Consider the following 27872-nt stretch of genomic DNA (forward strand, 5'->3'; position numbering starts at 1 on the left):
GCTCCAGCTCCACATTTCAGTGAAAACTCCAGCCCTACTCTTCCAGCCATCCCTTCCACCCTTAACCCTCCTCAATTCTCTCTCCCTTCCTACCTCCCTCACTCTTCAGCCCAGCTTATTTCTGCCCAGTTCTTCCTCTCCTTACTCATTTTCCCTCTTCCAGTATCCCCACCTTTTTCTCCTCTACATCTGTTCACCAAGCACACCACCTCCATTACTAACCCTCCCCAACATTCTACTCTTCCTACTCACATTTCTTTCACACTGCCCCCTTCACCCTAACCACAGCCACGCCCCTTCCCATTCCGCATTGTGATGGCCAGTGTGGTGGCCACACATTAAGAGTGAGGCATGCACGCACACACACACAGTGCATTATACACATTCATTTAAGATTGTTTATTGGTTAAGTTAAATTGAGTTATTGTTTATACATTTCGTTTCTTTCATATTTGGTTTAGATAAGACACATACACGTTTCTGTTTCTCGATATTTTTCTTTATTGTTCACAGTACATTCACTACTATTTTGGGTGCACACAAAATTAGTTATCTCTACTGTGTGTTTTGTTAATTTAGTTTTCTTTGAGTTTAAGTTACCGTGCTGCAGTGCCGATGAGGAATGGAGTTTCCGGGTGTGGTCTGACATACTAAAGGGCCGTCATGCCGCCAATTGCCATCTTTTGGTTCCGCCTGCCGATACCATTGGCTTAATGGCTTGGAGGGAGAGCTGATGTTTAGTTTAAGTTTATTAATGATTTGCAATGTTTGTTTCTTCAGATTTATGTTTAGTTTTGCTTTTTATTTTGATTTTTTTTTACAATTTTTTATATTTGTAATTAGATATTTGGCTTAGTTTTTTGTTGTAAATTGTCTGTTTTTGTCTCCCCCTTCTTGTTTATTGTGGACTAGTCCCTCTTGTATAAATGGGCTCTGTCTTGTCATTTCGAGGAGTTCTGTTTTTGGTTTAGACATGGTTTGTTTGGTTTGAACTCAGTTTTGTTTATTTGTTTAGTTTATTGATTTTTCAATTGTTTCATTTATTTATTTTTTAAACTTTTGTGAAAACTTTTTTGGACTTTATTAAAAATAATTATTTGGAAAATCTTCTTTTTGTATGCCCCTTACTACGTGCTGACTCGGTCCCTCACACGCATAATGCTCCAGTACTGGAACCACCCCCGATCTCCAACGCCGTCAAGAACCTCATCCTATCAGGTGCTGACATAGACCTTTCTACACTCCTTTCACCCATAGCACCTCCCTCGGCAGAACGACAGGTGGATTGCGGCGAATTCATTGTTACACTTAAATCAACCGCTAGCTCCCAACCCGCACACTTTCATTAGCTGAATTTCATGTAGCATTTGCACGTTCTACAGAAACCATCTGTTCAGTCTTTCCCCATAGGAGGCCATCCCCTACAGGGGAACACATTGTTACACGTACCACATACCATTTTCTGCAAAATGCGCTATTTGCGCTACTCAGTGGAATCAGTGTCTCTACTGGGGGGCCATGGATACTGATCTTCACAACAGAGTTTTCAAAGGATACCGTATTCTTTCCTGCGCGGTCTGCCATTCAAATCTGCACACGACCACTTCCTGTCCCTTCATAATCCCCTCCTCCGACAAAGAACTACAACCCCAAGATCCACCAGCTATGTACCCCGCCCCTCTACCTCTGATATCCCCGCTCTATTTCCTCCTCCCTCTTCTCAAAACCCTCCCTCCTCTCTGTCTTGCAATAACTTTAATATAGCAAGATGCTTTCGCTACCCCTGCAAATTTCTCCATATCTGCAATTACTTTTTAAATGTCTGGGTAAAAAACAAAACTTTTCTCATATTTTCTTTTGTGTAAGCCTGGCAACACCTTAGCAACCAACTAGCAACGCCTTAGCAACAACCTAGCAACGCCTTAGGAACCACTTAGCAACCACCTAGAAACACTTTAGTAACCGCCTAGCAACAACTTAGCAAACACCTAGCAACACCTTAGCAACCAACTAGCATCACCTTAGCAACCACCTTAGCTACCACCTAGCAACGCCTTAGCAACCGCTTCGCAACACCTTACCAACAACCTAGCAACACCTTAGGAACCGCTTAGCAACCACCTAGAAACACCTTAGCAACACCTTAGCAACCGCCTAGCAACAACTTAGCAACCACCTAGCAACTGCCTAGCAACACCTTAGCAACCGCATAGCTACACCTTAGCAACCGCCTGGCAACACCTTAGCAACTTGCTTGAAACCCAATCTAATTCTGTTTATATGAAATGAGCCTAGCAGGTTTGAGCTAACATAACTTTTGCTATGACAACAAACTCTCAGATGAGTTTTGAAGAGCTAAACGATCCAAAATCAAATCGTCAATATCCAAATCTAGCTAACTGAATAATCCATGTACGAAGAACGGATCCCAGGACAAGATGAACAGTGGTCAGAATGGAAATATCGGACAGTTTTAAAACTTTTTTAAGCACTGTGGAAAAAGAGGAACTAAATAATACTGGTCAAGCTGAAGGAATGGCAAGGGGTGAAGAAACAAGGATGGAAAATGTGGAGAAGAACAAAGTGGAAAGAGGATTTTTAAGAAGAAGAACTTTAAAGGTAAAACCAAATGTGTTAATAGCAAAGAAAAAAGTCTGAACAAAGAGCAGAGCTAAATATGTCTGTAAATCTTTGTCTCTTTTAACGGAAGGGGTTGTTGGTTAAGAGCGTTAAATAAAGATGTATAGGTTTTTAATTTCATTTTTATTTCTTTTAATGGTTTTAAATTGTGTATCTTTTAATTACAGGGGACTGATGGGAAAAGATACATCTGAGAAAATAAGAGAAATGTAAAAACAAGGAAGTGATACAAGAAACAAACTGGAAAGAACATGCAATGGACGATTTGAAAAAGATGTGGCAAGAGGATATTATATCTAATAATGGTGATGGTAAATCTGGAAGAGGTGTCGCTTTTTTAATAAGGAAAGATGTTTTTAACTTTAAAAGAATTAAGAATAATTAGGGTTGGTATCGTTTGGTTTTTTTTTCGATACCGGTGCTAAATCGATACTTTTAAAACGGTACCGGTGCCAAAACGGTGCCTGAACCGATACTTTTTAGCCACAAAACTATGGTGGATGATTCTAAAAAAATCTATTTGACAAAATCTTTAAAAAAATAATTTTAATAGAACAATATAATTTAAGTTTAAAGTAAACATCAATTCATATTTTATATATTTGAATTACATTAATATATTTCCTTTGATCATTTGTTGGTTAGCATGAATTTAAGTTCTGTTTCATTCCTCCTGACCGCCAGAGACGGTGTTTACACAGTGGATAATCGCAGCGCCAGCTGGATAGGCCGAGGAACAATATACCAACAAAGTCACATGGTGACGCGAGTTGAGCTGAGGTATATAATGCACTACAGCTCTGCGCCCTGCCTCTTTTTGCTTCTCGCCTTTGGATTTTGGTCATTGAACTATTTCTGTCGTCGAGTGCAGCTCTTTGGTAGGAGCAGCAAGATTTTCTCATCCTCCTGAGCTGTGACGATTTTTTTTACATCTTCGGACTATGGTTGGTCTTTGTGCAATTACTGATCTAGGATTGTTCACTCTATTATATCGTGAACTGCGGGTAAGTTTTTCTTCATTATCTTACATTCGGCTGTAATATATGTGTCAATTGTCTCGCGGTACTATCCAGGGGTGAGACGCTGTATTTTTTGTAAGCATCTGAGTTATAAGCATGGTACTTTTCTTGTTTTCTGTTTTTCTCTGTGCATCCAGAGATCCAGATTTCGATCTACGGTTAGGGTGATTTTTCGCGCGTTATATCGTTAACGTTAGCCAACGGTACTAGCCGTGGTATTTGGTTGGTCAGTTCGATGCCTTCTCATGGCTAATCACGCTATTTCCACGGCTTTTCCGATGACTTGCAATCTCTGTCCTAACGAGCTTCTCCCAGATGACGGACACGATATCTTCCCATCCTGTCTCGGCGTTCAACATCTGAAAGACGCGCTAACTGATCCGTGCCCGCATTGTAGTTTACTGCCCCTGTCAGAGAGACAGATGCGTTTGGCTGGGCTGAGCCACAATCAGGATGCTGTTGCGTTACCAGCGGGTCTAGCGTTGCTGAAAGAGGGGAAAAAACGTTGCGCTTTGGTGGCTTCTGGAGCTACTCGTCGTAAGAAACCTAGCCTAAACAGTAGTCACACGGCTGGATACCTGTTACAAAATCTTCAACCAGCGGATCCAGTATCTGACATCTCTGCTGCTTGGCCCTTTGCTGAGAAAGCTCATTCTCATTCCTCTAGCAAGAAACCACCATTTGCCTCTTTAGGTGGCCACAGTCCCCTCTTCGACGTTATGTCGACATGTGATTCTGACTCTCATCTCAGGAGCAATGTCAGGCTGACGTTCCTGAGCCTGATGACCAACTAGTAAGACATACTGGGACTGTTGGATCCGAGAATGGCTCTCATCATTCTTCTGACAATGCCCCACACAAAGATGATGATGCATTGGAAGTCCTTAGGATGGCAGTGGCCTTGATGATGGCCCTGCTCATCCTTTTCAATCTAATGTGTTTTTCCGCAGACCTCTATCTGTGGATACATTTGTTATGCCAGCATGCAAGGATTTCATTGCAGAATTTTCAAATGCTCTTAAGGGGGCAGGCATGGCCAAAAGACAATCCAAGACTGCTCGCACTCTGGCCTCTATGGCTCAGGCAAAGTCTATTGGTGTGAGGAATGTCCCTGAAGTTGAACAGCCAGTTGCGGCGCTTGTAGTGTCACCAGATGAAGCAATGAGGGGAAATGTCCGATGCCCTAGCGGTCAGTGTGGCCTACAGATTCCCTTCTGAAGAAGGCTTACAAGTCAGCTTCCTACATTACCAGGGCTGAAAATACTGTCTGCCAATAAATTTTGGCTGCCTCTAATTCGCTAGGCGCTGAGGTGGACCCTTCAGTTCCACGCTTTTTACAGACAGCCTTGCTTGCTATGGGGCATGTGACTCGAGAACTGGGGTCCCTCACAGCAACACTATTAAATGCTAGAAGGCAAGTATGGCTCGCTCAGGCTAAATTGTCAGAGGACTGTAAAAAGACACTGAGGGACCTTCCTATTGTCCCAGGACATCTTTTTGGGCCAGATGTATCAGAGGTGTTGGAAAAACGTGCTAAATTGTCTACGGCTTCACAGCAGCTAATACAAGCACAACGGCCTCCAAATTTCACCAAGGCATTATACCTCTGTACAACCACATTTCCGTCATGGGGCCCCCGGCCGACCCCAGGGCCAACAGAGGTTCCAGGGTCCGGATGACGCACAAATACGTCACTCCCGTGCCAAACCTACTCCCCCAAGTTTTCGGGTCTAATTCCAACAGTTGTGACAGACCCGCACGTTCTGCAGCTCTCTCCAGAGAGATATGTTCCTTGTTGGAAAAAGGAGCAATAGAAGCAGTTCATCCTCTGGTTCAGAAAGAGGGTTTTTACTCAACTTATTTTCTGGTTCTGAAGCGGGATGGAGGTTTTCATCCAATATTGGATTTAATAAGGTTGAACAGATTTCTGAGAAGACTTACCTTTCGCATGTTACGTGTGACCGATGTTCTTCGGTCCTTTGCAGAGGGAGATTGGTTCACAACTGTAGATCTGACGGATGCATCTTTTCACGTTCCGATTGCCAAGTATTACAGAAAGTTTCTGCGTTTCAGTTTCAAGGGCACAAGTTACCAGTTCAGAGTTCTACCATTTGGTCTCGCCCTAGCCCCCCGTGTGTTTAAGAGATGCATGAAAGCTGTCCTATCTCCCCTTTGGGCCCAGGGGGTACGAATCTTGCCATATCTGGACGACTGGCTGGTGTGTGCTCAAACGAGGACTCAATCGGTGCACAATACGCAGCTGCTACTGGACCATGTGACCAGACAGTCAATCAAATTCATCGGGATGACTATCGATTCAGTCTCGATGCGTGCCTCCCTATCTCAGTTTCAGATGACAGACATCCTGAACCTCTTGAGCCAGTTTCGTTTGGGAGTATCTCTACAGTACGGCGTGCTCCTGAAGTTGATCAGGATGCTAATGGCAACCTCTTGTGTAATTCCCCTGGGATTGCTCCATCTGCGGCCCCTGCAGGTATGGAACAATCTTCCGCTGTTAGACCCATCTCATCATTGCTATCGACGAATTCTCGTTGCTCAGGGTTGCATGCATGCCCTTCGCAAATGGATGTCCCAAGCCTTTTTGACAGCCGGAGTACCATTAGGGATTGTTATAACAACCGATGCGTCCCTTATGGGTTGTGGGGCAGTATGGAACTACAGAGGTATCAGTGGCAGATGGTCAAGGGACGAGTCAAGGGACCATATCAATGTGTTGGAGATGCGGGCAGTTTGGCTGGCCCTGGGTCGACATGTCCTAGTCCAGTCGGACAACACATCAACAGTGTTTAATTTGAATCACCAAAGAGGTACAAGGTCCAGGAGTATGTTGCGTCTCACGCACATGATTCTCAGGTGGTCTCTTCCTCGGTTTGCATCACAAAGGGCTGTTTATCTGCCTGGGGTAGTCAATCAGACTGCAGATGCTCTGTCCAGGAATCAGATCGATCCAGGGGAGTGGAGACTTCATCCAGATGTAGTCCAGGACATTTGGACAGAGTTTGGCAGGGCGGAGGTAGACCTATTTGCAAACGAGAGACACAGCTCATTGCCCATTGTGGTTTGCTCAGACGGAAGGGTCCAGCCCATTAGGACAGGATGCGATGTCACACGACTGGCCAAACTGCCTTCTTTATGCTTTTCCTCCAATACCTCTGATATGGGAGACACTGCAAAGGATTGCCCAAGACAGACACCATGTACTTCTAATAGCACTACGGTGACTGTCCAAACCATGGTTTCCCTTGCTCCTAACGTTGTTGGTGAACCAACCGAGACAACTTCCAGGCAGGAGGGACCTGTTGTCTCAACTAGATGGTCATATTTGGCATCCAGATCCAGCACGTCTACAGTTATGGGTGTGGCCGCTGGGACCAACCCTTTATTAGCAGAATGTGAGTCTTCAGTCATCCACACAGTTCTTAATGCAAGGGCAGCTTCTACAAGGAAGCTTTATGCTTACCGATGGAAGTCATTCTGTTCATGGTGTGTGACTCGGAATATTAATCTTGTGCAATGCAAAGTTTCTGTGGTTTTAACCTTTTTACAAGGGCTGTTGGAGAGTGGCAAAGCTGCATCCACACTAAAGGTCTACGTAGCAGCCATCTTGGCCCATCATGCATTTGTAAATGGTTCCTCTTTGGTGTCTGCTAGCCTATTTTGCAGTTTTTAGAAGGGTGCAAAATGTCTCAATCCAGCTCGTTCCCCTCGTTCTCCAGTGTGTAACTTGCCTCTGGTGCTGGAATCTCTCTGCCAATCTCAATTTGAACCCTTGGAAGACGTAGATCTAAAGTGGAAATCCTTAAAGACTACTTTCCTCTTGGCGGTTGCTTCAACAAAGGGATTGTGTGAGCTGCACGCTTTGTCAGTGAGTCAGTCCTGTTGGAGATGGAAACCAGATGACTCTGGTGTTACCCTGTGGCCTAATCCTTCCTTCCTCCCTAAAATTTTGTTGCAGCAATTTATTAACTAGTCAATCGAATTGCAGTCCTTTCAACTATCACCTTCTGGCAAAGGTTCTCTGCTTTTATGCCCCGTGCGTGCCTTGAAATCTTATGTGGCGGCTACTGCACAGTTAAGACAATCAGAACAACTGTTTGTCTGTTATGGAGAAGCTAGGAGAGGTGCACCTCTAAGCAAGCAAAGACTGTCACGATGGATTGTTGAGGTCATTGTTTTGGTCTATAAGAGGGCTCAGCAACCTATACCTGGTGCCATCACTTGCCATTCTACCAGAGCCATTTCCTCCTCTTGGGCTGCCTTTAAAGGTGTTTCTCTTGCAGAGATCTGTGCAGCAGCAACATGGTCTTCTCCATGTACATTTGCAAGATTCTACAATGTCAATGTTGCTGACTCTACCGATGTGGGCTCAGCTGTTCTCCGCAAGTGACTCCGTATGTCTTCTGGTGAGTTTTTTTTTCTTCCTCGTGACCTTTCTGGTATGGGTTATCCACTGTGTAAACACCGTCTCTGGCGGTCAGGAGGAATGAAACAGAACGTTGGTTACATATGTAACTATGGTTCTGTGAATTCCGGATGACCGCCAGAGTTCCCTGTCACTCGGAAGTGCAAGACGTTTTGAGACAGGGCGCAGAGCTGTAGTGAATTATATACCTCAGCTCAGCTCGCGTCACCATGTGACTTTGTTGGTGTATTGTTCCTTGGCCTATCCAGCTGGTGCTGCAATTATCCACTGTGTAAACACCGTCTCTGGCGGTCATCCGGAATTCACAGAACCACGGTTACATACGTAACCAACGATTTGCATTATGAAATTACATTAGCTTACAACTAACCTGTGGGAGGGCGGGCAGGGGCCATATACTTTTGGGAGCACATTTTAACATATATATCACAAAATACTTAAAAAAATTATTCGAAGTCATTTTTTTCACGCATCACTCCACAGTCTTCATAAACAAGATAATTAAAAAACTTAAACTCAAGACAATCTTCCTTGTCTTCCTTCCTAGAAGCCACATCGCAGCACCATGACATGGAAGCTGGTGTTTCACAGTTTGCCCACCTCCACTAGTCCGCCTTGTTGGCGCAGTAGGAAGCGCGTCAGTCTCATAATCTGAAGTTTGTGAGTTCGAGCCTCACACGAGGCAAGGTCGTACCTTTTGGCACACGGGAGCACTTAGGTGACCGGGCGGCGTACTTTATTAACTTCCGTGCCGTTTATGCTTCCTGGGGGCGAAAAAGGCTACAGCTCCTCTAAATACTTGAGCCTGAATGCACAGCCAAAGATTAGGTTTGTCAGAAGTGGGATTTGAACCCATGCCTCCAGGGGAGACTGCGACCTGAACGCAGCGCCCTAGACCACTCGGCCATCCTGACATGAACACTTAGCTGGAGCTGTCTCCTAGGAGCCACATCGCATCACCATGACATGGAAGCTGGTGTTTCACAGCTATCCCAGCTCCGGCAGTCCGCCTCGTTGGCGCAGTAGGCAGCGCGTCAGTCTCATAATCTGAAGGTCGTGAGTTCGAGCCTCACACGGGGCAAGGTGGTACCTTTTGGCACACGGGAGCACTTAGGTGACCGGGCGGCGTACTTTATTAACTTCCGTGCCGTTTATGCTTCCTGGGGGCGAAAAAGGCTACAACTCCTCTGAAGGGCATGCGGTGTGACGTTCCAAGAACATCTCCTGAGTCTGAAGCAATGATGGCAAGATGCTCCCATTCCTGTCACGTTATCGCTTGACGTTTTACGTGGATCTGTCAAATGTCATGACTTGACGTTGTAAGAGGATTAGCCGAAAAGCCTTGCGAATCGCATTAAATTAAAAATGAACGACATCTCAGGACATTCCACTACATGGCATTCCAAGACAATTCTTTTGATCCCGTTTCGGTGCACTTGCTTTAAAGCCCACGTCCATTGTTTTGAACACATGCTTTTCCAAGTTGCTGTGGACAATGCCTTGACTTTGTGCAAATGCCTCAAAACTTGCAGTCTACAGTGCCCATTAACGCTGCCAGGGCCACTGCTACGCTTTGTAAACTGTGACGCAAAGAGATTGATGCGGCGCTTTCTCAGTGTTACTGTATCACTCGGATATGGCGCCAGAGAGTTAAATACTTGAGCCTGAACGCACAGCCAAAGATTAGGTTTGTCAGAAGTGGGATTCAAACCCACGCCTTAAGGGGAGACTGCGACCTGAACACAACGCCTTAGACCGCTCGGCCATCCTGACATGGACACTTAGCTGGAGCTGTCTCCTAGGAGCCACATCGCATCACCATGACATGGAAGCTGGTGTTTCACAGCTATCCCAGCTCTAGCAGTCTGCCTCGTTGGCGCAGTAGGCAGCGCGTCAGTCTCATAATCTGAAGTTTGTGAGTTCGAGCCTCACACGGGGCAAGGTGGTACCTTTTGGCACACGGGAGCACTTAGGTGACCGGGCGGCGTACTTTATTAACTTCAGTGCCGTTTATGCTTCCTGGGGTCGAAAAAGGCTACAGCTCCTCTGAAGGGCATGCGGCGTGACGTTCCAAGAACATCTACTGAGTCTGAAGCAATGATGGCAAGATGCTCCCATTCCTGTCACGTTATCGCTTGACATTTTACGTGGATCTGTCAAATGTCATGACTTGACGTTGTAAGAGGATTAGCCGAAAAGCCTTGCGAATCGCATTAAATTAAAAATGAACGACATCTCAGGACATTCCACTACATGGCATTCCAAGACTATTCTTTTGATCCCATTTCGGTGCACTTGCTTTAAAGCCCACGTCCATTGTTTTGAACACATGCTTTTCCGAGTTGCTGTGGACAATGCCTTGATGTTGCGCAAACGCCTCAAACCTTGCAGTCTACAGTGCCCATTAAGGTTGCCAGGGCCACTGCTACGCTTCGTAAACTGTGACGCAAAGAGATTGATGCGGCGCTTTCTCAGTGTTACTGTATCACTCGAATATGGCGCCAGAGAGAAGCACGTTAGCATCGAGAGCAACACCGAGTAAGTGCATTTAGACCTGTTTTCAGTTGCTGTGTTTGGTTAGAGAACACTTAGACTTGTTTTCAGCTGGTTGTGTATTGGTTGTTGGACATTTAAAATTGTTTTTAGCTATCTGTGTTTAGTACTAGCAAGTTTTAGCCACTGTTTCCTTTGTTACTGTAAGAGCTTGTGTGCTGAGCCGGAGGTTTATTCGCGCCCCGGCCGCTGCAATTTCGGGTCTTTTTTAACTTGGAGGCGTGTCCAAACGCCAGGTAAACACTATATATTTGAACACATTAGGTTTAGCTAGCAGGAGAAGCATGTTAGCATCGAGAGCAACACCGAGTAAGTACATTTAGACCTGTTTTCAGTTGCTGTGTTTGGTTCGAGAACACTTAGACTTGTTTCAGCTGGTTGTGTATTGGTTGTTGGACATTTAAAATTGTTTTCAGCTATCTGTGTTTAGTACTAGCAAGCTTTAGCCACTGTTTCCTTTGTTTACTGTAAGAGCTTGTGTGCCGAGCGGGAGGTTTTTCGCGCCCCCGCCGCTGCAATTTCGGGTTTTTTTTAACTTGGAGGCGTGTCCAAACGCCAGGTAAACACTATATATTTGAACACATTAGGTTTAGCTAGCAGGAGAAGCACGTTAGCATCGAGAGCAACACCGAGTAAGTACATTTAGACCTGTTTTCAGTTGCTGTGTTTGGTTCGAGAACACTTAGACTTGTTTCAGCTGGTTGTGTATTGGTTGTTGGACATTTAAAATTGTTTTCAGCTATCTGTGTTTAGTACTAGCAAGCTTTAGCCACTGTTTCCTTTGTTTACTGTAAGAGCTTGTGTGCCGAGCGGGAGGTGTAAGAGCTTGTGTGCCGCTGCAATTTCGGGTCCTTTTACTCTCGAGGCGTGTCCAGCTGAACTCAATTAGCAAATCGCTCGGGGGTGTATATAAGCGACTAGTATCACCGCGGCAGCGGTCGCGGCAGCCTCGTGTGAAGACCGACGAGTGTAAAGACCATCGACTCTACCTGCGCGACTCCACCGAGCAAAGACACCGACAAAGCACTTGAGTACTTTTTACTTTATTATTTTACGTTATCTCTGCACTCATTATTGTTTTCCTTGCACTTTATTATGTGTTTACTAATTCCTGTTGTTACTAACACTCGCAGAGCACGGGAGGTACGCTGCAGGCGCAACCCTCACAACCTTCGATCAATTCATGTATCTTCTATTTCACAACTCTCTCTCTCTGTGGGCCTCTGGAATTGTCAATCTGCTGTTAACAAAGCAGATTTTATTACCTCCATAGCCACTCATTCTGACTTTAGTCTCATGGCTCTAACTGAAACCTGGTTGAGACCGGAGGACACTGCTACACATGCAACTCTTTCTACTAATTTCTCTATCCCACACTCCTCGTCAGACAGGGAGAGGGGGTGGGACTGGACTACTGATTTCCAAAGAATGGAAATTCACTCAGAGACCGTCCCTGCCAAAAATCAGCTCTTTTGAATTCCATGCAGTCACCATTATCCACCCCTTCCGCATAAATGTGGTTGTCATCTACCGCCCACCGGGTACATTAGGTCACTTCTTAGATGAACTGGATGTTCTTCTCTAATCTTTTTCTGATTATGACACTCCCTTGTTGGTGCTAGGTGACTTCAACATCCACATTGAAAGACCTCAAGCTGCTGACTTCCAGACTCTGCTTGCATCTTTCGACCTCAAAAGAGCACCTACTTCTGCTACTCACAAATCAGGTAATCAACTAGACCTTATTTACACTCGACATTGCCTCGCTGATCAAACACTAGTAACTCCACTACAAACATCGGATCATTTCCTTCTCTCTCTCAACATCCACATTACTCCTGAGCCGCCACACACTCCAACTCTAGTTGCCTTTCGCAGACACCTACGCTCTCTCTCACCCAATAGACTATCCACCATTGTTTCTAACTCTCTTCCTCCATCTTGCAAACTCTCTGCACTTGATACGAACAGTGCCACTGATACACTCTGCTCCACGCTAACATCATGTCTAGACAGACTATGCCCTCTTACATCCAGACCAACCCGGGCCAGTCCTCCTGCACCCTGGCTGTCTGATGTTCTCCGTGAGCATCGCTCAAAACTTCGGGCTGCTGAGAGAAGTTGGCGAAAAACTAAAAATCCTGAACAGCTCATAACATACCAAACTCTTCTGTCTTCTTTCTCGACTGAGGTTACTTCTGCAAAGCAGACATACTTCCGTCAGAAAGTCAACAGTGCCACCAATCCTCGCTTACTTTTTAAAACATTTTCCTCCCTCCTCTATCCTCCTCCTCCACCCGCATCCTCCACACTCACTACTGATGACTTTGCTACATTCTTCTGCACAAAAACTGCAAAAATCAGTGCTCAATTTGCTGCACCTACAACAAACACGCAAGATACACCACCAACACCACACACACTCACCTCTTTTTCCCAGCTCTCTGAGTCTGAGGTGTCCAATCTCGTGCTATCAAGCCATGCAACCACCTGTCCGCTTGATCCCATTCCCTCTCATCTCCTGCAAGCCATTTCTCCTGCAGTCATACCAACACTGACTCACATAATTAACACATCTCTTGACTCTGGTCTATTCCCTACTTCATTTATGCAGGCTAGGGTAACCCCACTGCTAAAGAAACCCAACCTGGATCAAACGCTACTTGAAAACTACCGACCGGTATCCCTGCTTCCATTCATGGCCAAGATTTTGGAGAAAGTAGTGTTCAATCAAGTCCTAGACTTTCTTACTCAAAACAACCTCATGGACAACAAGCAATCTGGCTTTAAGAAAGGCCACTCAACTGAGACTGCCCTGCTCTCGGTCGTGGAGGATCTCAGACTGGCTAAAGCAGACTCTAAATCATCTGTCCTCATCTTGCTGGATTTATCAGCTGCTTTTGACACTGTAAACCACCAGATCCTGCTATCTACGCTTGAGTCACTGGGCGTCGCAGGCACTGTTATTCAATGGTTCAGTTCCTACCTCTCGGACAGGTCATTCAGGGTGTCGTGGAGGGGAGAGGTGTCCAACCTACAGCATCTAAACACTGGGGTACCTCAGGGCTCTGTGCTTGGGCCACTTCTCTTCTCTATCTACACGGCATCTTTAGGAACAGTCATCCAGAAACATGGTTTTTCCTACCACTGCTATGCTGATGACACCCAGCTATACCTCTCTTTTCACCCTGATGATCCCTCGGTTCCAGCTCGCATTTCAGCCTGCCTGTCAGACATTTCACACTGGATGAAAGAGCATCATCTCCAGCTTAACCTCATGAAAACGGAAATGCTTGAAGTTTCTGCCAACCCGACTCTTCACCATAACTTTTCAATCCAGATGGATGGAGCAACCATCACTGCATCCAAAATGGTAAAAAGCCTTGGAGTTACGATTGATGACCAACTGAACTTCTCTGACCACATTTCTAGAACTGCTCGATCTTGCAGATTCGCACTCTACAACATCAGAAAGGTCCGACCCTTCCTATCTGAACATACAGCTCAACTCATTGTTCAAGCTCTTGTCCTCTCCAAACTGGACTATTGCAACTCTCTGCTAGCCGGGTTACCAGCTAGTTCTATCAAACCTCTTCAGCTGCTTCAGAACGCAGCAGCATGAGTGGTCTTTGATGAACCCAAAAGAGCACATGTCACTCCGCTACTCACCCGTTTGCACTGGCTGCCCGTTGCTGCCCGCATCAAATTCAAAGCTCTGATGTTTGCTTACAAAGTGACCTCTAGCTGTGCTCCTTCGTATCTGCTCTCACTTCTGCAGATATATGTGCCCTCCAGAAACTTGCGTTCTGTGAATGAACGTCGCCTCGTTGTTCCATCCCAAAGAGGGAAGAAATCGCTTTCCCAAACTCTCACATTCAATCTGCCCAGTTGGTAAAATGAACTCCCTAACTACATCAGAACAGCAGAGTCACTTGCTGTCTTCAAGAAACGACTAAAAACGCAACTGTTTAGTCTCCACTTTCCTTCCTAATCTGCAACTGCCTCTCTGGCTATACCACTAACTGTGCCCTCTCTCTCTCTCTCTCTCTCTCAAAAAAAAATAAATAAATAAATAATAATTTTTTTTACTAATGCTTTGCTTCTTAGACTTTTACACACCTGAAACTTCTCTATAGCACTTGTTCACTGCTGCTCTTATAGTTGTGTAAATTGCTTCCTTGTCCTCATTTGTAAGTCGCTTTGGATAAAAGCGTCTGCTAAATGACTAAATGTAAATGAGCCTGAACGCACAGCCAAAGATTAGGTTTGTCAGAAGTGGAGAGCTAATCAGGATGTGTGTGTGTGTGTGTGTGTGTGTGCGCGTGTGTGTGTGTGTGTGTGTGTGTGTGTGTGTGTGTGTGTGTTGATTGTTTTCAAACCTTTTTATTAAACTCAAGTTAATGAACCAACTCTTTCACTATATTAGTCTTGTTATGATACTGAACTTTGGTACTGAATTAAATAAAAACATCCATTTCTCGCTAACATTTAAACAGCTCTGATTTGCCGTAGTGCTCACCAGTGCTCAACAGAAGTGACTGATTGGCAACGAGCGATGCGCTGATGACTCGACTGATCTTCACTCCAGTGTTTCTGTGTTTGTACTCTGTATATATATATATTTTTTTTTAGCTCAGCTGCTTCATAATAAAATGGCAAAGAGAGATTACATTCTAGCTGCTGTCATGTTACCTAAAACCCAAGATTGGTGCAAACTACACTAAAAATTAAGTAGCCAGCTAGTCCAGCTTCATGGTACAGGCCCCTGCTTGCAATATTGATTTGTCAGAGGAAAACTCAATATTGAATTACAAAATGTTATATTTACAATTATTAATAAACTCTTTTGATTTACCTCTGCAGAAACCCTTCCTTTTGATTGGTGTATTTCAGTTGTGGGGTCAGTGGATTTTTTTGCCTTGTGTACTTTTTCTGTAAAGTCCTGAACAAAATTGTTAATATTAATGGAGCACATTTACTGTAAACATGTAATTGAACTCACTTTTACTGCTTTTGAGTTATCAATTTACCTTTTCAGCAACACCTTTTGGAACATCAGGGACATTGCAGAATGTTGGTGCTGTCCTGTAGAGCATTGCTTTTGGAATGTTATATGGGGCTTTGTAAAAGTGTGATTTTGTAGTGCCTCTTTTATGTTTTTTTGATCGTTTTGCCCAGTTTTCTTCAACCAAAACCACATGGCTTGATGGCCTGAGGGGTCTTGTGAGGAGACTGTCAGCAAGATTGTTCCTTATGATGTACTCTTTGTACCGACCCTTCAAGGAACTATACAAAGCTTGAACGAAGTGAGCTGGCCTGAGGTGTTTTTTCTTGCACAGAATTGAAGTTTTCACAATGCCAAACCACTTTTCAACATGACAGTTCGTGTCTCTTTTTTTCTGACATTCTTGGGTGGGTGAGTGGACCATATCACAGCCATATCTCTGTAGGTCTCCAAGCAGAACCCCGCTCCAGAGTGGATAAATGGCCATATAATTGTCCAGAAGAAAACTGACCATTTGCGGGCAGTAATATGGATTTGCTTGATTTGAATCATTTTCACCCTCCACAACAGCACTGACTTCATCACAAATGTTTCTGAACATTTTGGAGTATGAGGAATCACCAACAATTGTTGCAGATGTACTGTCACTCACCTCCACCTTTTCTAGGACCTGACCTGTGGTATCCTGCAGAATGCCACCTTCTTTGTAAATTAGGGCTTCTAAAAAACAAAGACTTTCTTTCACAGTTTCAGTGAAATGCCTTGCACTAAAAACTGTGCAGAATGATTTAAAAATTCTCAGAGCATCATCAAGGCTATCTGTGTTTTGTAGTCTTGCAAATACGCAAGTGGCAAAGTTTTTAAGACCTTTATCGGATGACCTCTTTTGGGGGGCTAAAGTCACGGCTTTGATAATATGAGCAGAACACAAATGTAAAACTGTTGTGTGTTTAATTTCTGCCCATGTTTTCTGCTTCTGACAGATGGCAAATGTTCTCTCAAGGTAAGCGGTGATGCTTTCCTTGATGAAAGCAAGGAGAACAGCCTGCATTATTGCCCAGCTGAAGTCTGTTTCCACTTGATGTATTTGCTGATTTGTGTATTTTGAAAGTTTGAGGAGGAATTGCATTAACCAGTATGTTATGGGCGGTACAGAATGCTCACTGGATATCATTTCGGAAACTGACAGCGGCGGAGCATCTCTTCCTTTTCCCGGTAAGGTCAGTGCGTAATATAGGATGGTTTTGTTTTGGTCAGGAATTTTGGAAATGATACCCCCAGTTGCATCCAAATATACAGCCACAGGATGTCTCTGTCTCAGTTTGCTTACTAAGATACTTAATCCTGTCTCTGTGTATAGGTGTGCTCCAAACGGGTCTATCTGTAAGTGTTGCACATAACCAGGAGCAAAGTATGAGCCAACATCACACTGTTTGATGATAGACTGAGTAAGCTTTGTCTCCAGCAGAACATTTTCGCGTTGCTGAAGTGCTTTTTTGATTTCATGTGAAATGGCTTTAAGGATGTTCTTATTCAGACTGTGGCTGATGTTTCCCTCTAAAAGTTCTTGGACTGGTGTGTTTACCAGCCTTCGGTACTTACTCCTTTGATCACAGTTTTTGCTATAGATCCGCGTTTAATGTTACTGCCTTGCCTGAAATGTTGTTCTTTTTAGGGTGCAAGATTTGATCTGCTCTGCAAACAGTTAGTGGAATTACTGTTTGACTTTCTGATGGTCTTGCTTTCATGGTGAAAGAATATTTTGCACAGCAGCTTGAAAATGTGCAATTTGCTCGAACATTTAAATAAGCACATGTGCACTTTCGGCTCTTGATTGCCTTCACGTGTTGATACACAAAATGAAGTGGACAGCAAGGATTTCTTTTTCGGAACTGATTATAAATGTATTGAGTCCATGGTTTTCTTAATTTGTTGGAGTACTTTACAGGTTTGATTTTCTTTCACACTTTTGAGGGTATGTGGATAGTGAATTTTGTTGGTGTTTTTGGTACATGTCTATATTCATCAGCTGTTTTATGTTTTCTTTGTGTTCTTTTTTCTGGTCTTTTTTTCATTTCTGTGATACTTGGTTGGTGTTTGTGTACTGGATCATCCTCTGGGCTGTCAGATTGTACACACATCTTTGGACTGTCAGACTGTTCACACTTCTCTGAACTGTCAGACTCTAAACATTTCCCCCTCTCCTCTGCTGTTTGATTTTTTAGTGTGTTGGACAACACCGTTTCCTCTAACCCCCTGACGTTCCTTCTATTATATGTCCAAATGACATAAAGCCATTGTCTATTTTTAAGTGTGTTTTTGCCAAAAATGTTTGTGGCCAATTTTTCCCAAACGGGGGAATTAAAAGCAGTGTTGTTCATGTCTTCGGCAGTGAATTTTTTTTTATCACCTCTGTTCCTCCAGCCGCACTCCACAGGTCTTTCCGCAATGCTCCCTTTCCTCTTTTTGTCTTTCCCATGCTGCAGTCCTATATCTTTCTGCACAACTTGGTATAGAAATGGCAGTACTGGGTTTTCAAACAGCTTTTAAATCTTTTTAAAGGACCATTTTAAAGGTGTTTTCAATTAATGATAATTTGATATTTGCTAATTGATTTCAAAGTGTGTGACAATTTGTATACAGATACTATGGAAGTTGTGTGTGTGTGTGTGTGTCTGTGTGTGTGTGTGTGTCTGTGTGTGTGTGTGTGTAATATAGTAATATTAAAATGAGAACAAGTAGCAGTTCATATTTTTTATTTGGTGTGAAGTCAGTCTTTTACAAAAACATTGTCTGATACATTCAGTAAAGGATTTAGGATATGGCAGGAGCAGCATGAATAGCCAGTGTAAATTTGTGGAAAGGAAATTGCTAGGCTGTTTGATAATGCATTTATTACCTAAACGTTTTTACTTTATTTTTTTAATCATGTAAATGTAAATGCTTCTTCGGGTTGTTGAATTGTGCTATTCAAATAAATGACTGCCGTTGTTTCGGTGCATTAAGTGTGTATTTGTGACTTGTCATATCCATGTTTAAAAACAGCCTCCAGTATATCATTTGCATCACACGAACTTCAATTGTGACAGTCTACTTTGCAAAGGCTATAGAAATAAAGATCACTGAACCGAGTTAAAAATACAAAACAGTGTCATCTTGTGTCAACTTGTCGATTAAACGTTTTCGACCACAGTTCCGCACTGAATCGTTTAAAAAAAGAAACAAAAAAATGAGCCTTTTTACTAAATATTTGATGTTGATTTGTTATTTGTTCAAACCAGGGTACTACATACCTTTTGTTTTTTCCCCATCGGAAAAACTAGAACATTACACCAAAACACTAGGCTACCCACAGTATAGTAAAACATGTAGCTTTAAACAAAGAATTCAGAATTTCTTACACAAGTGCTTAAAAAAAATGCTTTGTGGGGACAAAATACAATGACGTGACGAGAAAGCAAGTGACGGCAATTTAAACAAGCTATGTATAGTCTGTCAGCATGAATCGGATTTTTTGTTGTCATAAAAACAGCTACTGGTAAACCACCAGATTCTAGGTGATAATTCCCAATTGAATTAACCTAAATAACCCATCTTTTAAAAGTTTGCAGGCTGGTAAACGTACATACGAAACACTTTTGAAGTAGGCTAAAGATAAACGACTAGCCTTTTATCTTGTCAGTATGAATTTTCAGCTTGAGCTGCTACCATGTGAAAGGGTAAAAATGAACAACCGACAGTTTTTAAAATGTGTTGGTGGCCAATCATGTCAGATAACCAAAATAAGCGACACTAATCTTAATTCTTTGATTTATTTGAAAAGTAAATAAATGAATAAAAAAGAAAAACTATTATTATTACTATTATTATTGTTGTTGCATTTAAATTATCCAATTCTCTTAAAGTATTTGTACAAAAATAGCTTTAAAATCAATGAATAGTTAAAACAGCATCTTTCTGAAACTAAGATTTTAAATTCTTGTAACGGTGTAAAGTCATGTGATGCATCTTGCTACTCCTTTTTGCCAGCATTGCAAAAAATACATAATTTTACACATACACACACACACATATATGTATGTGTGTGTGTATATATATATATATATATATATATATATATATATATATATATATATATATATATATATATATATATATATATATACACACATACACACACACACATATATACACACACACACATATATATATATATATGTCGGATGTCGGACGAGGCGGCTTTGTAGGTGAAGTTCTTCCTGGGGTTTCTGTAGTTGTGACAGAGTTTTAGAGTTCTGATGAGTTGACCCGATGGCTTGTTGAAGCGGTTGCGCAAGCAGATCGGGGGTCGAGCCGGCAGCAAGGGAAGGTCGCGATCTGCTCCGTGATGTAACGAGGCTTCCGGCGAGGCGATGTAACGGCCACAGCACGAGAAGAGTAACGTCCGGGCAGCGACGGCTGGCAAAGACGACCGGCGAAAGACAACAAAGAATTTTTTCTTGTTCAAAGTTTTATAGGCTTTGGTATAGGCTGGGCCTACACAATGATTGTCCAATCAGAGAAGCTGCGGGGTGGGGTCACACCCCAGTTCCCTCCTCTAAAAGGCCGGGTTGGCACATTGTGTGGGTGCCGCTTTGATAGGATAATTGTTAAAGTAAAGTATCATAACATGGACACCTTTCATAGTATGGTTTCTTCATATAAACCAATGCATTTGAAACTTTCCTAGCTTTCAATCAATACCAAACATGAAGTATTTCACAAGCATTCTGTAGATTTCATTTGTCACCGAGGGCTATAACTCAATAACTATCCATAACAGTTTTGTTAAACACATGGAACATGTACACACAAAAACCTACAGAAAGTTAAAGCAAACATACATTACTCAAATAAACACAATTTTACTTGAATGTCCATTTAATCTTTGGAAGCTTTTCTGATCACTTCTGTGTCTGCCTGAGAATGTGTATTGCCTTGCAGACGCCATTTGCAGGTGCGAACAAAAGGGGCTTTGCTGAGTATTCTCAAAAACTGGTTTGGGGGGTCTTTGAGTGTAGCCTCCTTTATTGTGTTAAGATCTAAAGTTAATTAGCACACATTTGTGATCGCAACTGGCGAGTCATCCTGTGGATAACCTGTTGCTGGGTGCCTGTGGATTGCTTTAAAATGAAATCAAAGCTCAGACATGTAGGCACCAACCAATCTTTTAAGGATAATATGGTCTGTGACTTGTTCGGTTCTGGAAGGATCCGTTGACTCCCTACAACTTAATACCTGTCGCTCTGCCTAAATCAGAAAATATTTATCAAGTTTGTATTCTACTCAAAAAATTAAATGTAGTAAACTAGAAAGAACCTTAAACTTAAAAATAAAGAAACTTAACTAATAAAACACTAATAAAAGATGCAACACAGGACAATTGAATGGGCTTTTTAAACTTGAGGCCATGTTATACTGCAAACTAACCGTCCTGGAGCTCCACCTTCTTTGATGTGTGGTGCCTTCACACTGATTTGTTTCTCATTCTGGGAGTCAAACAGACAACATCATCCAAAACAACACTAGCCACATGAATACACTAGAGAGTAGAGTACAGATGTATCCGCACCTGTACAATCACTTGCAAAGAGATGTTAAGCTTTAGAGATGCTGTTTGCCAGATGTTTATGAAACTGTTCTTCTCTCAGCTGCCATCATTGTGTTTACGGTAAACGCGAGAAGCGCAACACATTTACAACTAATCCTACTGCAGTGTAGGAGTCTTGGAAAACAGTATACTGTCACTCAGCCTTTTCAAACATTATTCAGACATGAAACATCCTGTGCACATGAGAAAATGTTTTGCTGCATTCATGTCATGTGTGCAACTTTTTGTCCATGTGTTTGTTAAGCTGCGCCGAATGAGCAAAACTCTGTAGACACTGATCAGATCTGTACGGTTTCACTCCAGTGTGAATCCTCTTCTGTTTTCAGATGTGTTAACTGATTAAACCTCTTTTTACAGTTTAAACCGTCTGGTGGTTTTAATTTTGAAGCTGTAACAAAAGTCTTCTCACACTCAAGCACGTATACTCTTTCACACCAGCGTGGATCTTCATGTGTTCATTAAGGTTTGCTGATCGGTTGAAACTCTTCCCACACTGAGTTCATGTGAATGGTTTCTCTCCAGTGTGGATCTTCATGTGTTTATTAAGGTCTGAGGAGTTGCTGAAACTCATCCCACACAGAAGCTGCAGTCACACTGGAGTTTGTGTAGGAATGTCCTATAATGGGGTTGCAGTTCTTATGAGTACCCACTAGATGGCGGACCTCTCATTTCACAGACATTTACAACTATCAATTTAAGAGCACGCACATGGCACAAATCACATGTGAGGCATGGTGAGACTGCAAGATATCTACCCTGTGTGCGTTCATGCCAAGAAAGAGTTTATTTACTGATTTTCACCAAAAATATGTACAATACTTATGTTAATACTGTTGTGATAATATATGTAATGTTATATTAATCCTTTAATGCATATATTTGCATAATCTGATGTTATATGTCAATCTGTGTTGGGAAGCTAATAAGCTAGTTCAAACTATTTATGCTACAGCATATTTCTTTGTTGAATTAACGTATACATTTTGATTGATGGTGTAAAGTCATTCTTATACACTACAGATTAACAGTGAATTTATTCATATATTTGCAGATTGTTTTCTGTTGTAATCAGAATGGACACGTTTGATTGTTGTTAAGTGATAAACCTGTAATATTTTTTTGATATTCAATTTGCCCATTTTATGTTTCAGACCACACACACACACACACACTCACACCCCATTTGTACCTATACCAACAACAGGTGACCTGTACTAATATAGGCACTCATTAAAGATTTTGTTGGATGAAATTCTCTGAGCCCTTTACTCTCTTACCGGAGTCTCCAGTTTTCAAGGACTATCAGAACAAACCAGATGTTCCACCTCTACAGTTTGAGCATGCAAAATTCTGTTGTATGGTACTGCAAAAAGGGGCGGGATTGAACAAATGATTAGACATTTTAAAAAGTGAGCGTTTGGTCATTTTAAATTTCTATCCAGAGAGGTCATGTTTTGATCTTTGTTTGGCCTCACAGTCAAGTGATATGATTTTGCACGTCAGAGTTCACCAAGCTTGAACTTTGCAACGCAGTGAACTGCGAAACTTGACGCACGAACTTGGTTTCCGGTGTGATGCATTCGCATCCATATGAAAGGAAGTTTATGGGGAGAAAAGTCCAGTGTGACCCCGGCCTAAGTGCAAGTAAATGGTTTCTCGTCTGTGTGGCTCATCATGTGTAGATTAAGGGATGATGATTGGCTGAAACTTTTCCCACATTGAGAGCATGTGAATGGTTTCTCTCCAGTGTGGATCCTCGTGTGTTTATTAAGGTGTGATAAGCAGTTAAAACTCTTCCCACACTGAGTGCAAGTGAATGGTTTCTCTCCAGTGTGGATCATCATGTGTTGATTAAGGTGTGATGATTGGCTGAAACTCTTCCCACACTGAGTGCATGTGAATGGTTTCTCTCCAGTGTGGATCCTTATGTGTAGATTAAGGGATGATGACAGACTAAAACTTTTCCCACATTGAGTGCATGTGAATGGTTTGTCACCAGTGTGGCTCATCACGTGTAGATTAAGGGATGATGATTGGCTGAAACTCTTCCCACATTGAGTGCATGTGAATGGTTTCTCTCCAGTGTGGATCCTCGTGTGTAGATTAAGGTGTGATGAGCAGTTAAAACTCTTTCCACACTGAGTGCATGTAAATGGTTTCTCTCCAGTGTGGATCATCATGTGTTGATTAAGGGATGATGATTGGCTAAAACTCTTCCCACACCGAGTGCATGTGAAAGGTTTCTCTCCCGTGTGGATCCTCATGTGTAGATTAAGGTGTGATGATTGGCTGAAACTCTTCCCACACTGAGTGCATTTGAATGGTTTCTCTCCAGTGTGGTTCATCATGTGAATCTTAAGTTTGCTTTTGCTTGCCAACGTCTTTCCACACTGAGTGCAGGTGCAACGATTCTTATCTCTCCTTTTCAAAATACCATCAGTCTGTAAATGAGTTTTTTCCTCAATTTTGACATGATGTTCCTCCTCTTTACTCCCCTGATTCTCTTCAATTAGGTCTGAAATAAATAAATAAAACATTAGTTTTCATTAAATCTTAAAATTTCTCATCAAAAGCTGAAAAGTGAAAAGACACTGGAAACATTGGCTACACACACTGTAATTTTGATGCACATTAAATGTAAAATAAATCAGATCATATTATGTTTGGTCCATTAACGTGTACACATTAAAGCAGATTCAATTCAATTCATCTTTATTTATCTAGTGCTTTTACAACGTAACTGTGTCAAAGCCGCTTAACATAGAAGTTATAGCAAACTGAAACTGTGTCAGTCCAGTTTTCAGAGTTTCTCATAAAAGTCATTTTGGTCATATTGATCAGACACAGATTTGAAAGCTGTAAATGGCTTATTTTTATTCATATATATTCATAATTACAACAAATTATTTTTCTAAAATTTGTAAAGCAGACAGGTAATACTTGTTCATTCTGTGCCTGACTGGTAAACGCATCAGAAATAAAGTTCTGGGGTAACAGCTGAACAAACAGCTGAATATTTGCCTCGCAGACTTGAGACACACCTGTACAGCATCTGGAAAAAGGCTGAAATGTGCACCTTTCCCCTTGTGTGCTGTTGGGTCATTTTCATCCATTCTGTGGTGATTTTAATGCTTAATTTGGCCAAAACTTTCTCTGTTTCATTTTTTTCTGTTGCAAATTTACTCCCTTTTTGTTTTATTCATGTCCATTTTTTCTTCGTCAACATTGTTTAATTGGTCTCCACCCATGGGACGACAAAAAGGAAATGGGTGAGAGTATAAAGAAAGAGGAGGAGAGTTAAAGAGAGGAAAGCATTATGTGGTGTGCGGAAGAAAGAAAAGTTGACTAAACTGTTGCAGTGCGGGGAAACCAGGTCGAGACGAGCAGTGTAAGCTTAACGACTGGCTGTGAGAAACAAAAAGCAAAAGTACATATTAAAGCAACAGAGCAAAGACCGCTGTCTTGTTACTGAAGTGCTCGTGACATCTGTGAACGAGTGTGTCACCAAAGACTTCAGTGCAGTGTGTCCTGAACAAAATCAACTCACAGATTTATCTCACTGACTTGGAGTCAGCTGCCAACTCACCGGCTGGGTTCATTTGCATTTTTTCCTTCCACTTTCATTTGAGTTAAGTGCTGAGGGTTTTGTGTTTCATTGTGATTATTGTTATATTGTTTGTTTTGTTGTTGATACTGCTGTTTGTGTGTGAAAAGTACAACGTCAAAAGACAGTCACCCCTTGAGTGAAAATTGGTCTATGCGAGAAGGCATGAACTATCATTACTAATTGCAGTGATTCACACCTGAGAAGACAAAGACCTGCATGATGAGCCATCAGACAGGTATGTGACTCAAGGCTGATTTATACTTCTGCGTCAAGCGACGGCGTAGCCTACGTGTGGACGCATTGCCCCTCGCTGTGGCCGTCGGCGTCGCCGATATATTTTCTTTTGAGAAACTTTGAAAGTATTTTGGAGCAGTAAACATGTCAGGCTGAATAATACAAATGAATTCTTTACTTCCGCTGTCTTTTTTAGTTTCAAAAACACAGGTTTATTTACAATTTAAAATGGCATCTTTGGATATCTTTTCTGCTGGAGATACTGTTGTTCTAAAAAAAACTAAAAATGTAAAAAAATAAATAAATAAATAAAAATTTACATTTACCGTAGGAACGGTACAGTAGAAAATATTGGCGGTTTTAAAACCTTGAAAGTTTTATTGAAATGGATTGTTGGTGATTGTATGGGTTTTGGCCAGATTGGGTAGCAAAACATGAACAAAGGAAAATTAAGACCTGTTTAAAAAAGATTTAAGACCTACAACACAATATTTCAGTAAATTTAAGACTTTTTAAGGCCTAAAATTTAGATTTTGGAATTTACAACATTTTAAGACCCTGCGGAAACCCTGGTTAAAAGCAATAGCCCTGGTTATTAGTTATTATAATAATGATGTACTTCTGACTCAGATACTATCTGTGAGAACTAGTAACAACTACTAGAAACAAGTTTAAACCCATAAAGAAGTTGATGAAAAAATAAATTGTGATCAACGTGACATATGCAAATGGATAGTACTAATCCAACACTATCACTGTAATAGCAGACATCTTCTATGAGAATACTGTAGGTCAAATATCATCAGCACAGTTAAAATTTTTTATTTATTGTTTTTATATATTTTATATAGCACCAGTGCCTAAGGATGCTTTACAAACAGTTAGGAGAACAAGAAAGCAATAACCTTAAAAAGGTAGAGAAAATGGGAGACTAATAATTCATAAAAAGAATGACAAAAGACATGAGAACAAGTAACAAGAAAGAAACTCATTCCTGTCTTTTAATGAGTGCTTATGTGCATTTAGGAGAACTAGGCTGCACACTCAGGGCTGCAAGACATATTTACTTTAGTATTCTTATTATTAAAATATATCTGAATGTGGATTTTTTTAAACTGAGACTTCTGATGAGGTGAGTGTGATAGGTGAGAATGAAAATCAACCTGTTTGTTCCTGCAGATCTTCCTGTTTGACTGTGAATGTTTCTACAATCTTCACATCTTCACTCTCCTCTTTAATAAACGCCATCTTTATAACAGTGTGGAGATCAGTCGCTTCAGCAGGAGTTTTTCTCTGCGTTTGGACACTTTATCCTGTTTAAAATGAACAAAACAATAAAAAAAAATTCTGTTTAAGTAAATAAAACAATTAACAGAAACAAAACTTCTCTTCAACACTTGCTTCAACAGTTTCTTTATATGAGAGTTACTAACAAAAAGAAATCAGGTAAAGGTTTCATTAAAACACTTATTACACACATTTCTGTAACTTATTCAAACAATAGCCCTCACCACTGTGAGTAAAATAATACTACGTTGTATAAATGGTTTAAATAATATTTCCAACAGCAGGAACACATTTTAGCATCGGATGAAAAACCCGAAACTTTAATTAAATCGGTTTATATCAATAAACATTTTAAAACACAAACCTTTCTCCAGTAGAATCACAGCGCCGAAGTGGCGCCGCCTGATGACGTCACATGCCGCGCCAAAATAAAAGTCTTTTTTGTTTAGCTTTTTTTGCCACTTACTGTTGCAGTCATGACTTTTTAAATAAATTTCTCCCATGTTTTTCACTTTACACTGTGTCTGCGCTCTCGCTCTCTCTCTCTCTCTCTCCACAAAGACACACCACTATTTAAAATTGATCAAAACCTTTAATCTAAACTTTTTAAGACAATTTTGAGAAACGTTTTTAATCCAGTTCATGATGACTTGTATGTCTACAACACATTACTTCCTATTAATATCTGAGTCCAAATCTCATCCTCATAATTATGACCTCTTTTTTCTATTTCTACAACTTCATAGGCCTATATAGGGTTTTTTTTTTATGTGATTCATTTTCTGTGTTCCACGTTTCCTGCCATTCTTTAGCAATAATAATTTATTTTATTTTCGGCTTTATTAATAGGGGGTCGGCACCGCGGAATAAACCGACAACTTATCTAGCATGTTTTTACGCAGCAGATGCCCTTCCAGCTGCAACCCATCTTTGGGAAATCTTTAGCAATATCTTCAGTAATAATATTTAATTTACCTTTACTTACAGAAGCATTAAAGGGGTAGTTCACGTAAAAATTACAATTCTGTTATTTACTCATCCTTTTACTTGTTCCAAACCTGTTTGAGTTTCTTCTGGTAAATGCAAATAAAAAGAGTACCGGGGCAAAAAGGAGCGGTTCCTACTTTGTACATGGCTGCTTTTTTTCAACATTTTTTTTTTTGTCTATGACAGATGAGGGAGCTCTCAGATTTCAACTGAAGTGTCTTCATTTGCGTTCTGAAGATGAGCATGATGATCGTGCTACTCACTGCACCTCCATGACCCTTTCATATATATATATATATATATATATATATATATATATATATATATATATATATATATATATATATATATATATATATATATATCCCAGACAGCACACATTTGTTGGGCCAACGTCGGCCAAAGATCAAATCGTCGGCCCCTTTAATTCTAACATCTATAAATGG

At 41.5% G+C, this 27872-nt stretch overlaps 1 protein-coding gene and 5 non-coding genes across 6 annotated transcripts; 3 read left to right on the plus strand and 3 right to left on the minus strand.

Annotated features, from left to right (window-relative positions):
* Positions 1 to 8715: 8715 nt before the first annotated feature.
* On the plus strand, positions 8716 to 8788 carry trnam-cau (transfer RNA methionine (anticodon CAU)). Its single transcript has one exon. It is a non-coding gene; the product is annotated as a tRNA-Met (tRNA).
* Positions 8789 to 8934: 146 nt separating this feature from the next.
* trnal-cag (transfer RNA leucine (anticodon CAG)) lies at positions 8935 to 9017 on the minus strand. The gene has a single exon. It is a non-coding gene; the product is annotated as a tRNA-Leu (tRNA).
* Positions 9018 to 9111: 94 nt separating this feature from the next.
* Positions 9112 to 9184, plus strand: trnam-cau (transfer RNA methionine (anticodon CAU)). Its single transcript has one exon. It is a non-coding gene; the product is annotated as a tRNA-Met (tRNA).
* A 609-nt stretch (positions 9185 to 9793) lies between these two features.
* Positions 9794 to 9876, minus strand: trnal-cag (transfer RNA leucine (anticodon CAG)). The gene has a single exon. It is a non-coding gene; the product is annotated as a tRNA-Leu (tRNA).
* Positions 9877 to 9970: 94 nt separating this feature from the next.
* Positions 9971 to 10043, plus strand: trnam-cau (transfer RNA methionine (anticodon CAU)). The gene has a single exon. It is a non-coding gene; the product is annotated as a tRNA-Met (tRNA).
* Positions 10044 to 19846: 9803 nt separating this feature from the next.
* LOC130222161 (gastrula zinc finger protein xLCGF3.1-like) lies at positions 19847 to 26459 on the minus strand. The gene is made up of 2 exons (XM_056454786.1): positions 26316 to 26459; positions 19847 to 23826 (listed from the first exon to the last, which is right to left on the minus strand). The coding sequence occupies exons 1-2, from the start codon at positions 26398 to 26400 to the stop codon at positions 22946 to 22948; spliced, it is 966 nt and encodes a 321-aa protein (XP_056310761.1). The 5' UTR covers positions 26401 to 26459; the 3' UTR covers positions 19847 to 22945.
* Positions 26460 to 27872: the final 1413 nt, after the last annotated feature.

This window comes from Danio aesculapii, chromosome 4 (assembly GCF_903798145.1).
Source record: "Danio aesculapii chromosome 4, fDanAes4.1, whole genome shotgun sequence".
NCBI classification, from domain to species: Eukaryota; Metazoa; Chordata; class Actinopteri; order Cypriniformes; family Danionidae; genus Danio; species Danio aesculapii.

Bases quoted from the DNA above. Each gene is read 5' to 3' on its own strand.
- LOC130222161 (XM_056454786.1), bottom strand. From the start codon at position 26,400: ATGGCGTTTATTAAAGAGGAGAGTGAAGATGTGAAGATTGTAGAAACA. The intron at 23,827-26,315 runs GTTGATTTTCAT...TATTTATTTCAG, and splicing joins AGATCTGCAGGAACAAACAG to ACCTAATTGAAGAGAATCAG.